A 12927-nucleotide genomic window follows, 5' to 3' on the forward strand; every position below is an offset into this window, starting at 1 on the left:
TCATCATGTAACTTCCCTATCTCCCTGCATCTCCTTGCCTTTTTAAAGAGCAGGTAATATACTCCAATTCAATTCAATATATGAACTATGCAATATATAAAATGCAAACTATCTAGAGGGCCTCTGAATTTTTCTGTTTTATTAGAGAATGGATATGTCAGAACCGTGTCTGTCTATGGGCATAGGGATTCCTGTTCTTTTCGGGTTCTGACATTTCTCTGGTAAAAGGGGGAGCTTGGGGTTGCTACAGTGTATTTCCTTTGCATTGTTCCTTGCTCTATCCTCTTTGATGTTTCTTTCACGGGGTGAGAATGGAATGTGCCTCTGGCCATCTGCCTTATCTTTGGGCGCGGAAGAAGAGACGCGGAGACTTAACAGCCTTGGAAGCGGAGCCTTATCACTCCATTCCCACATTTTCACACCTGCGGATTGGCCAATTTGAACCGTCTGGATGGCTGGTTGGTGGAGTTTTCATTGACTCTTTTGACTTATTGATTTGTGTGGGAAACCCTCAGATCCTGCCTTCTACTACTGCTGTCAACACCTTCCAATAAAAGTTCCTTTTGAGATGATGTCCGTTTCAAGAGTTCTGCTTTCTTGGGAGGCTTAATTGAGGCAGGTGCTTACATTGGGCAGGATCTGCAAAGTGGTCAACCCGGAGGGAAAACCCCTACTGTGGGGACCGTGCAAAGGATGTCGAACCACGGCGGTGAGAGAGGAGAAAGCAACTTCTGCGGGGAAGCTCCCCCCAAGGTTGGCCTGAGCGGCAGCAGCTCAAATTCCTCCAGCTCATCTGATGAAGCCATGACCAGAGAAAGTCGGGAAAAGCCAAGATGGTCGATTAGCATGCGGAAGAAGGAAGAATGGGAAGCGAAAGCCAGAAAGGTGACCCCCAAGGCAGCCATCCACAGGAATGGAAGCGAGAGATTAAGAGGTCACTCAACCTCAGCAAAGAGGACAATGAGAGACCAACCAGGTTCGATTGCTTCCTTAAACAAGCCATCAGCCTGATGGTGGAAGCTTTCAAGACCCTTAAGGAGGAAGAAGACCCCTGCAGTGGTGCTGATACTGGTAGAGGAGGAATGCTGGGAGGGTGAGTTGGCAAACACTGGTCCCTCTACCAGTGCCTTGGAAACTACGGAAGCAATGGCTACATCAACCACTCCAGCATGGGTCACCCCAGCTGGGGGAGACAGGCGCCGAGCAAAACGAAGGAGGACCCACCAGCCCGACCAGAAGGTCCCACTCTTGGGATTAAAATACGATGGGATTTTTCCTAGCCGATGTCCTGAGTTACATGGAGTAATACGGGCGAGATATCCCAAGCGACAGCAGATGGGTCAGGATGGTAACCATGGCCCTGGAGGGAGCAGCTGCCCGGTCGATGGTGACCCTGCATAACGCTGATGCCCCTGAGCTCCAAAACTTCAATCAATTCATGGCTGCCCTGAAGCGGAGGTTCGAGGACCCCTTAGCTGACCGGAAAGCCAGAGAACACATCAAAATGGTGAGGCAAGGTCATTGCCCGGTGGCCGAGTATATGGAGGCATGCCGCCTCAATTGGCCGGAAGAAGTCTTAGTGGGCCATTTCAAAGACAGGCTGAACGATGATCTGTACCATGCATGCATCGCATGGGGAGATCTGGATCGCCTGCACGACTGGTGTATCCTGGCCGATCGACCAAGCCCGAAGTCAGCAACACCTGGGACAAACCTGGAGATGCTCCCCCCCAGAGGGAAAACAAGAGGCAACAAAAAACCCCATCGCAGCACCATGTTCAATGGATACCGGGCTGCAGAATGCCGCTTGAAGATTCCCATATGCAAGCCTGACCGGTCTGGTGGAGGCAAGCCTGGGAAGATTCCTCAGCGACCCAGGGAGACTGCCATGAAAAGTGCTGAGGTCGTTGAGGTCCAATTCCCCGGAATCCCGGGGGAAGGAACTCCAGGAAAGTGACCCGACTCTCCTGACAGCGACTCTGAGGACAAACCCCTGGTAAGTAGGCCCATCGCGCCCCTCACCAGAACAATAGAACTGTTAAGTCCAGGGATGCCGAGAAAAGTAACTCTGAAGGCCCTGTAGGACTCGTGTTGCACCGTTGCTTAATAAGCCCAATCTTAGTGGGAAGTCTAGGGATTCTGGTGAGGAGGCTGAAGAAGCCAATTTCATTTGGCTAGTTAGATGAGTCCATCTCAGGAGAGGTCCCAGCCACCCTCGTTACGCAGCCAGTCCAGCTCACAATGGGGGATCACACAGAAGACTTTGACTTTTATAGTGACCCCTGGCATGGAGTGGGCCCTAATATTGGGGATGACATGGTTGAGGAAGTGGAACTCGAGGGTGGACTGGAGGACTGAAGAGTTGTGGTTTCCAAAAGAGAGGCCCACTGTATGGGGGAGACCTGCAAAACAAAGAGAAAAGGAGCTCCAGAGGTGGTAGCAACTGCAAAAGATTGGGGGTTAGAAACCGTACCCAAGGAATACTGGGATCTAGCTTAGATGTTCAGCGAAGAGCGGTCCGACGAGTACCCCCCCTTTGGCCCACTGACTGTGCCATTGAGATTCTACCAGGAGCCAAATTGCCTAAGCCCAAAATGTATTCAATGACTCCCCAGGAGCTGGAAGAGTTACAGAAATTTAGCGCAAGGTTTCATACAGCCGGCAAGACCAAAAACTGTGGCCCCGGTGCTGTTCCACGAAAAGAAAGACAGATCTCTTTGCCTCTGTGTGGACTGTAGATCTTTGAACGTGGTGTGCGAAAACAATATCTATCCCTTGCCGCTAATGAAGGATATGTTGGCCCACCTAGCAAAGGGGAAGATATTCTCGAAATTAAGACAAACGGGAGGCATATTACTGGGTTAGGATCAAGGAAGGAGACGAATGGAACACAGTGTTTAACTGCCCACTGGGGTGTTTCCAATTCAGGGTGCTCCTGTTTGGACTGCAGGAAGCACCAGCAGTGTTCATGCAACTGATAAATGAGGTCCTTCAGGAACACCTTTACAAGGCGGTTCTTGTGTATTTGGCTGACATCTTAATTTTCATCAAAACGAAAGAAGAGCATGTCAAACCAGTCAGAGCAGTTCTAAATAAACTGCGGGCCGCCTGGCTTTAGGCGAAACTATCAAAGTGTGAGTTCCATAAGGAAAAAATTGACTATTTGGCGTATCGCATATCCCATAATGGGTAGAGATGGACCCAGAAAAGGTCTAGGCAATGCTAGAATGGGCACCACCACGCACAAGGAGGCAGTTGCAAAGTTTCCTGGGGTTTGCTAACTTCTACCGACAGTTCATTCCCTCTTTTGCACAAATAGCGCTTCCCATTACCAATTTACTAAAATCAAAGGGGGAGGGCAAGCCAAAATCTAGTCAGCCGCTAAAATGGACTATGGAGTGTCAAGCTGTGTTTGAGAAACTAAAGAGACTTTTCTCAGCCGAGCCGGTCCTAAAGCACCCAGACACAGAAAAACCTTTTGTCATTCAGGCATATGGTAGTGACGTAGCAATAGGCACACTACTGTTCCAAGAAAACCAAGAGGGCCAGTTACAACCTTGTGCCTACACATTGAGAAAACTCACAGAAACTGAACAGAGGTGGGCAGTGTGGGAAAAGGAAGCCTATGCCGTAAACTGGGCCCTCCTCACATGGAGGCATTTCCTGGAAGGAAATAAAATCCCTTTCCAGGTATGGACTGATCACAAAAACCTGGAAGCTTTAAAAACCCCAAGAAAACTGTCCCCAAAACAGGCAAGGTGGTCCCAACACTTCCACCAATTTAACTTCACTATCAAATATCTGCCTGGGGGAAAGAACTTCCTAGCCGATGCCTTATCAAGGCTGCACAATATAATAGTACAAAAATGGAGATGGTGAATTCTCTCGTGTCTTCTAAGCAGTTAGCAGCTCCAGTAACCACAAGGGCACAAGCAAAAAATTCAAAACCCCTAGACAGCACAGCAGGAATAGAGTTCAGATAAGCTCTGGAAATGAATGAATGGTTCCTGAGTCATAAAAACCTCTGCTCAAAGGATGACTGGCTGCCATGGGTGGAGGGAAAGCTATATGTGCCCAAAGCCTAAAATTCATGCAACTCTGTCATGACTCAAAGGTAGCTGGACACTGGGGTTCGTGAAGACGCTTCACTTAGTGAAGAGGCAGTTATGGTGGCCATCCATAAAGAAAGACATTGAAAGCCATGTGGCTAGTTGCCCCATTTGTGCAGCTGAAAAATGGAGGCAAGGAAAAACACCGGGCCATTACAGGTGGTAGTGAGCCCGTCAGCACATTGGCAAGAGATTTCCATGGACTTTATTGTGGAGCTACCATAGAATGCAGGAAACACGGTCATTTGGGTGGTGATAGACCTATTCTCCAAGCAGGTGCACTTCATCCCGTTCCCTAAAATTGCCACGGCTAAGACTCTAGCAAAAATGTTTGTACAGCATATGTACCGATTGCATGGGGCTCCGCAACGCATAATTTTGGACAGGGGGGTGCAATTTACCTCAGAGTTCTGGAGAGCCTTTTCGGACCTCCTGGGTACTGCTCAGGGCCTGTCATCTAGTCATCACCCGCAAATGAATGATAGGACAGAACGTTCGAATTCAGTATTGGAACAATATTTAAGATGCTTTATTAATCATCAACAAGACAATTGAACCGATCTGTTTCCTTTTGTGGAAGTAGCTTACAATAGTACTGTTCACTCCAGCACGGATTATACCCCATTCCAGGTTGCAATAGGACAAAGCTTCAATCCAATGCCCGAGTTGCCGGTCAACCCACCATCCCCTCCCCGAAGGATTGTATTGCACAGCTACGAAATACGTGGTCGGTAGTTAGAAAAGTGCTAGATGAGGCTAGGGAGGCTTACAAACCACGGGCAGATAAAAAGCCGGTAGAACCTAAGCCAATTAAAGTCAGGGAGAAAGTATACCTGTCCACAAAGTATTTAAAATCTTTACAGCCATCAAAGAAGTTAGGACCAAAATTTGTGGGGCTGTTCCCTATTAAACGGGTCATCAATCTGATAACCGTAGAATTGGAACTTCCAAAAACATTAAGACAGGTTCATCCAGTATTTCATTGTAGTCTATTAAAGCGTGAACTAAGCTCATCTTTAAGGCCAGCCATGGTTCCTCCTCCTCCACCTATTATGGTGGAGGGTGAACAGCATTTTGAACTCAAGGAGATCCTAGATTCTAGAAGCATTATGAATCAACACAATACTCGATAGCTTGGAAAGATCTCTCATTTTCCCAGAATGAGTGGGTTCATAAACAACACGTCAGGGCTCCCAGGTTGTTGAAAAAATTTCACGCTCATTATCCTGATAAACCTGACTAAACCATATGTATTTTCTCTCCCTGTTATTATTTTATTTCTCTCCAGGTGGATCTCTCATTTTTTTAAGGGGGGGCGGCATGTCAGAACCGTGTCTGTCTATGGGCATGGGGATTCCTGTTCTTTTTGAGTTCTACCATTTCTCTGCAGGGAGGGGGAGCTTGGGGTTGCTACAGTGTATTTCCTTTGCTTTGTTCCTTGCTCTATCCTCTTTGAAGTTTATTTCTCGGGGTGGGAATGGAATGTGCCTGCAGCCATCTGTCTTATGTCCGGGCACGGAAGAAGAGGCGCAGAGACTTAACAGCCTTGGAAGCGGCACCTTATCGCTTAGTTACCACATTTTCACACCTGCGGATTGGTCCATTTGAACCATCCAGATGGACAGTTGGGGTGGAGTTTTCATTGACTCTTTTGACTTACTGATTCGCACGGGAAACCCTCAGATCCTGCCTTCTACTACTGCTTTCAACACCTTCCAAAAAAAGTTCCTTTTGAGATGTCCATTTCAAGAGTTCGGTTTCTTGGGAGGCTTAATTGAGGCAGGTCCTTACAGGATACCAGTAACCTGATCATTTCTTTTAAGAATTCTTGTCTAGATCTGGGTCATAGATTAGGGCAGGGCTTTTCAACCTTTTCACCCATTGTACCACTTTTAGGATATGGCAACATCCGAGTACCACCAGTCGCCTAGCAAGGTGTCAAAAACGTGATGACCCCCCCCAAAAAGGAAAAAAGTGATAAAGTACAGGTAGTCCTCGACTTACAACAGTTCGCTTAGTGACTGTTCGAAGTTACAATGGCACTGAAAAACGTGCCCCCCAAGCCACAGCCGAGCAAGACACCTGCCTACCTGCCCAGCTGGCGGCGCTCTTCCTCCTGTCCAAGGTTTTCATTGTTGTGAGCATTTCTGTTGAGGATGGGGGGTATTTGGTTTTTATTCCCCCGTCTGCTGGGTGGTTGCAGCAGGTTTTGGTCCCTTCACATGACCCTGGGACACTGTGACCATCATAAATATGAATCAGTTGCCAAGCATCTGAATGTAAATCACAAGACCCTGGAGATGCTGCAACATTCCAGCTGATTGGTGCTTCTTCAGGGCTCAGCAGAAGCACCAGGATCAGCGCCAAGCTCCAGCTGGAGCCTGGCGCTGATCCTGGCGCTTCTGCTGAGCCCTGACAGTCCTGCAGCTCCAGCCATCTCTCGCTCAGGCTTGTGCAGTGCTGCCACCGGTTCAGCTCATTCCCCTCCCCCGCTACCACTTTTCTAGGATGGTCACATACCACCTGCCAGGTGCCAATGTACCACAGGTGGTACCCATACCACTGGTTGAAAAGCCCTGGATTAGGGTTAAGAATTTTCCAAAGTTCTGGATAAAGCCCCAAATCAAAAGTTGTAATACCCATGTTCCCCTGAAAATAAGACCGGGTCTTATATTTATGTTTGGTCCAAAAGACCCATTAGGGCTTATTTTAGAAAGATGTCTTATTTTTCCATGTACGGGAGGCGGCTAGTGCGTGGGGGCCAAAGGCGTCCAGCAGCAGCCGCAGCTCGCTAGCCCCTTGCCCAGCACACTCTGGGGATGCGAAGTCTGTGCAGCGCTGGTAAGTGGGAGCACTGCTACCACCAGGCGGGCTCCTGCTGGCCGCAACGCACAGCCGGCTGCCCACTTTGTTCCACTGTCTGATTGCACGCGGCTGCAGTGGGACAGGAGGCCATGCTATGAGCTGAGGCAAAGCAAGTGGCGGGGGAATGGAGCTGCCCCATGTACCCGTGCACCTCAGGGTCCCCACAGCCAGGTCACTCATACCCCACCACCTGCCTCACCTCACAGTGGCACCAGCAGCAGCAGCCCCGTCCAGCAAGAGCCCACATGGCTGCCTACCCACTCCGTCCCACCATCTGGTTGCTCGTGTCCGCAATGGGACAGGCAGCTCGTGGTGATGACACCAGTAAGTGGCCTCCTGCCATATTGTGGCCATGAGCAACCAGACAGTGGGAGTGGGTGGATTGGCGGCTTGTGCTGGATGGGGCTGCTGACAGTGCCGCCGTCATAAAGCGAGGCAGGTGGTAGAGCGTGGGTGGCCTGGCTGCAGGGGCCTGAGGTGCTCAGGTATGGGACACGTGGGGCAGCTCCACCCATCACCTGCCTTGCCTCACCTTGTGGCAGCGGCACTAGGCTGCTGGATGTGCAGTGCAGCTGCCTGCCCCTTTGCAAGCAGATGGTGGGACAGAGTTGGCGGGCGGCCAGCCATGGGGGCTCGAAACTGGGGCTTATTTTTTGGGTAGGGCTTATACTAGGCTAAAAATCATGCTGGGGCTTATTTCCTGGTTGGGTCTTATTTTTGGGGAAACACGGTAAGTATACATATTCCATAATGCAAATTTGATCTGACATTAGATAATAAACATTGCCTTATGGAGAAAAATGTTCATATATTTGTAATTTCAAACTAAAATTACTAAGACTTGTTATTATCTGGAATTTTGGTTGTAAGTCGTTTGGTCATAAGTTGAATTAAGTGACTGGACTTGGTTTAATTATTGTATTTATGATAGTCCTTAACTGAATCACTGTAGTTGTTAAACAAATCACATAGTTAAGCAAATCATATGATTGGTCGTAAGTTCAAATCCAGCTTATGCAATAGGCATTTTTGCCATGACTGTAGGATACTGCAGCTGGTTGTCATGTGACCACAGAACACTGCGAGCCAATAATTTTGAGGACTGTTCATAATATTGAGTCTATCGTAACCTGGAACAATCACTAATCAATTGGTTGTAAGTCAAGGACAACCTGTAATTCTGACTAATTTAACAACTTACTAGCACATTTTAACCCAAATGTTATAATGTCTCTATATTAACCTATATTTTTAACAATATACTTTGAACCTGAAAATGTTTTATAAAATCATATGATTTATTGAGACTTGTTTTATAAAACAAATTTACTTTTAACAGCTTCCTTTTTTCCTCACCAGCATCTATATAGCTTAATTATCCACTCTAAAATTATTATTCTCATTCTTTACACTTAAATTGTTTTGACAAAATTTATATAAACATACCATTTCTATCTTTTCATCAATGTCACTTTCTTCACTCTTTAGCTCCTCTTCTGTTCCTTCATCACTATCATCATCAGAAGAACTACTTATAGCTGTTTTAAAAAAATGAATTACCTTTGACATTTAACACATTTGTCACAATGTTATATTTAACAGAATATTTGACAAACAAAAGTTAAATTTCAAAATCAAGACAGCATATTAACTAGAGGTTCTAACTGAATTACACAATTTAAACAAACCACAAAAATGTTTAGGCTATTTAATTCAAAATAAATAATAGGAATTGGAAGTCTAAGACTTCCAAGTTGTAGAATATTCCGAAATTTGAATTGGTTTCATGGGAGTATAATATTGGGCAGCACTTTACTGTGATTTTGAAGCATTTTTAATGACTGAAGCATTAGATAGGTATGACAAATCACTTACATCTTGTAAGATTATTTGACATTCTTTTGAGCTTGTGGAGCAGGCAGGAAGCAGGTGGGCTCTTCTAGAGCATGAACTCTGCTTTCTGCAAGCTGGATCAATGAATTGTGTGGATGAACAATATGTGATTAACTTGGGAGATGGTAAAAATTTAAGAAAGGGATAGTGCCATCAGTCTTGACAAAAATGATTACATAATCATTTCTAAACAGATCATCTCTTGATCCAACCATGCAATATCCTGGTCAAAGTCCAATCTTTTCAATATGGTTTAAGACTTGATCTGGAAGGGAAACAACACTGGGCACCCTTGTGAATAATGGTCTGTATCTGGAGGAACTACATTCCTTCTGGTTTCACTGGCATTTGATACTATCGATTATGCTATCCTACTAGAAAGCCTACAGCATTTAAGCACTACAAACACTGTTTTCTCTTGATTCCACTCCTTCTTTAGCAGGTAGCTTTAGTTACTATGGATGAGGAAAGTAGTTGTTCCAACATGAAATAATAGAATAGAGTAGAATAGAATAGAATAGAATAGAATAGAATAGAATAGAATAGAATAGAATAGAATAGAATAGAATAGAATAGAATAGAAGCTGGAAAGGACCTTGGAGGCCTTCTAGTCCAGCCTCCTGCTCAAGCAGGAGAACCTATACCATCTCAGACAAGTGACTGTCTAGCCTTTTTTTTTTAAATCTCCAGTGATGGAGCACCCATGATTTCTGGGGGCAAGCTATTCCACTGGTTTATTGTCCTCATTGTCGGGAAGTTTCTTCTTAATTCCAAGTTGCTTCTCTCTTTTATCAGTTTCCAACCATTGTTTCTTGTCCTGCCCTCTGATGCTCTGGTGAATAATGTGACCCCCTCTTCTTTGCGGCAGCCCCTCAAATATTGGAATACTGCTATCCTGTCTCCCCTATTTCTTCTTTTCTTTAGACTAGCCAAACCCAAGTCTTGCAGCCGTCTTCGTATGTTTTAGTCTCCAGGCCTTTGATCATCTTAGTTGCTCTTCTCTGAATTTTTCCAAACTCTCAATATTTTTGTGATATGGTGATCAAAACTGGCTGCAGTATTCCAGGTGTTGTCTTCCTAGGGTTTTATAAATGATATTAATACCTTGCGTGAACTTGATTCTATGCCTCTGTTTATACAACCCAGGATTGTATTAGCTTTTTTGGCTGCTGCTGCACATTGCTGGCTCATGGTTAAGTGATTGTCCATTAGGACTCCAAGGTCCCTCTCACAGTTACTGTTTTTAAGCCAGGTCTCACCCAATCTGTACTTGTTCCTTTGATTTTTCCTGCCTAAATGTAAGACTTTGCTTTTCTCCACATTGAAACTCATTTTGTTGGATAGGGCACATTGTTCAAGTTTGTTAAGATCTTTTTGGATCCTGAGTTTGTCTTCTGGGGTGTTGGCTACTCCTGCCAGTTTGGTGTCATCTGCAAATTTGATGAGTTCCCCTTCAATTCCCTCAGCTAAGTCATTGATGAAGATATTGAAGAGTACTGGACCTAAGACGGAACCTTGTGGTACCCCACTGCTTGCTTCTCTCCATGTGGATGTAGTGCTGTTGAGGACTACTCGTTGAGTACAGTTTGCCAGCCAGCTACAGATCCATCTGGTGGTGATGTTGTCTATTCTACCTTTTTCTAGCTTACCAAAGACTTACCATGCATAGGAACCCACTACAGAAGAAATCCGTTAGTTTGGGACAAGTTATCATCAGTATGTTAATACAAGGGCAATTCAGAAATAAATCCCCGTTTGAGCATGTGTGAGAAATAGGTGGGGAAAGCAACGCCCGTCCTATGGCACCATGTGTAGTAGTTCAATAGGCAGTGAAGAGTGGAAGAAGGTTGTGTTGCAGTTGACTCATCCGCTAGATCAATTGAAAATGAACCCTGCCATAGAAAATCCTGCCAAATGTGAAGATGCCAAAGGAGTACTGCTAGTGAAGTTCATGGAGCATAGTTCGACCATCAAATGTTATGAAAACTCAGACAAGCCATCCATAACAAGCATTCGGGCATGCTGACTTCCGGTGTGGTATTGGTTCACGATAATGCTTATCTGCACACCACTAGACACACCCAAGAACTTTTGAAGCTGTTCGTTAGGACGTTTTGATAACCCCTTCCCCCCATCGCCCAGATTTGGGGCCAAGTAACTACTACTAAGGAATTTCAAACCTTGTAAGACATTATGACAAGTGCCTCAATTTGAATGGCAATTATGTCGAACAGTAATGTAATGTTGTAGTTTTCTTTTTTAAAAAAATATATTTTATTGATTTTTAACATACACCTTAATATTTGGTAAACAGCATGTTGTCTGGGTTAGTGTTTAAAACCAATCAATAACAATTAATTTCTATAATTCTATATAGTCCATATAATAACTTTACTTGATTTCCTTTTCTTCCAGTAATATTCTCTTTTGCCAACCTTAAATTAATTGTGGTTAGTTGCAAAGTTGTCTCAGACCCATCACGACCCCATGGACAACGTTCCTCCAGGTCTTCTTGTCCTCTACCATCTTCTGGAGTCCATTTAAGCCAGACATGTCAAACACAAGGCCCGGGAGCCAGATGCGGCCCGCGAAGTGGTTTCATGTGGCCCGCAAAGCCATTCTGGAAACAGGGAACAGCCCCCGATGCCTTGGCCCTGGCCCAGGCCGGCCGGGAGCCAATGTACAATTTTGTGGTGGCCATCTATGCTGAAACGCATTCAGTCTTGGCTCCACAAGGCCGTCTGAAAATAGCAAGGAACCAGCCCTTGCTGCGTCGGCCCAGCCCCCTAGGTGCATGCTGGGGAGGTGTCACCCTTTGTGAGGAATAAAGAAATGCACCATCGCCTGGAAGTGGCCAGGAATCGCCTACTTCAAATATCCGGCTTGATGGGCTCTGGGGGAGGGGTTTTGGCAGGCAGCGGGGCGCTCTCCTCACAGTGCCGAGAGGCTGAGCCGGGCAGCGCAAATCCAAAAAGAAGCGCGAGGCCACCCAGCTCCCAGCGTGCCCAGTTTCGGCAGGCAGCGGGGAGCTCTCCTCATAGTGCCAAGAACTGAGCTGGGTGGCATGAATCTGATGAGAAGTGTAATGCTGCCTAGCCCCCAGCCTGCCCAGTTTCAGCAGGCAGCAAGGTACAAAGCTGGCGAGTTTTGCACCACCTGGCTCAACCTCTCGGCACTGTGAGGAGAGCACCCCGCTACCTGCTGAGACTGGGCAGGCTGAGGGCTGGGTGGCATTGCACAGGTAATGTTGATTCTCATGCTGCTCATGGCATCCCCTCCCCCAGAGCCCACCAAGCCAGATATGTGAAGTAGGTGAGGGCCATTTGCTGGCCACTTCCAGACGATGGAGCAGTTCTTCATTCCTCATGAAGGGTGACACCTCCCCAGCTGCATTTCTTGCCTGTTTTTCTCCCTCCCTCATCTCAAATATTTTCCCACACTCTGTACTTAGGAAGGAAGGAAGGAAAGAAGGAAAGAAGGAGAAGGAGGGTCTGAGGGAAGTCCTGCCTTAGTCCTGCCCTGCTCCCCTTTCACTATCCCCTTGCCCCCTCCTCTTGGCCTATCCTGGGGGTCTCCCATCCTATTGCTAAGGAAGCTTTGGATACAAAGCCGGGTCTCCTCCCATGGACAGGGAATGGACCTCCCTCTGACTTTGCCCTCGTACCCATCATAAGCAACCTGGCTAAGGAGAGCAAGCACAGCAGCAGCAGCCTTGAGGAGGAGGTAAGTGCAGCTGAGCGCCCCCTTGGGGAAGTGGGACTGGGCTTGGTGCTGTGGGTGCTCAAGGGCCAGGCTGGGCATTTGACCTCTGCTGCCCAGGGCTCTGGGCAGCCCGCACCACCATCCAGTCCCCCCCACATGGCCTGAGAGGAACAGTGAGGCTCCTCCAGTGGAGCATGCCTTGGCACTTGATCTGGTCCCACCCCCTTCTGCAGAGACCCTCAGATCTATCCCACTCCTGCCCAGGCCCCCACAGGCACCCTTGATGCAAACGATGTAGAGCTGGCCATGCTCACCCAGTAGGCCGCACCCATTCCATCCACACCGACCCAGTAGGCTG

The 12927-nt window shown here is 46.9% G+C and overlaps 1 protein-coding gene across 1 annotated transcript in view; it reads right to left on the reverse strand.

Annotated features, from left to right (window-relative positions):
• MSL3 (MSL complex subunit 3) overlaps positions 1-12927 on the reverse strand; it is a 46636-nt gene that overhangs the window by 17694 nt on the left and 16015 nt on the right. The window contains exon 5 of the mRNA XM_015819337.1: positions 8421-8512. Coding sequence (XP_015674823.1) covers positions 8421-8512 — 92 coding nt within the window. The remainder of the gene's footprint in view (positions 1-8420; positions 8513-12927) is intronic.

Source organism: Protobothrops mucrosquamatus, unplaced genomic scaffold (assembly GCF_001527695.2).
Source record: "Protobothrops mucrosquamatus isolate PMUCROS unplaced genomic scaffold, P.Mucros_1.0 scaffold900, whole genome shotgun sequence".
In the NCBI taxonomy this organism is placed as follows: Eukaryota; Metazoa; Chordata; class Lepidosauria; order Squamata; family Viperidae; genus Protobothrops; species Protobothrops mucrosquamatus.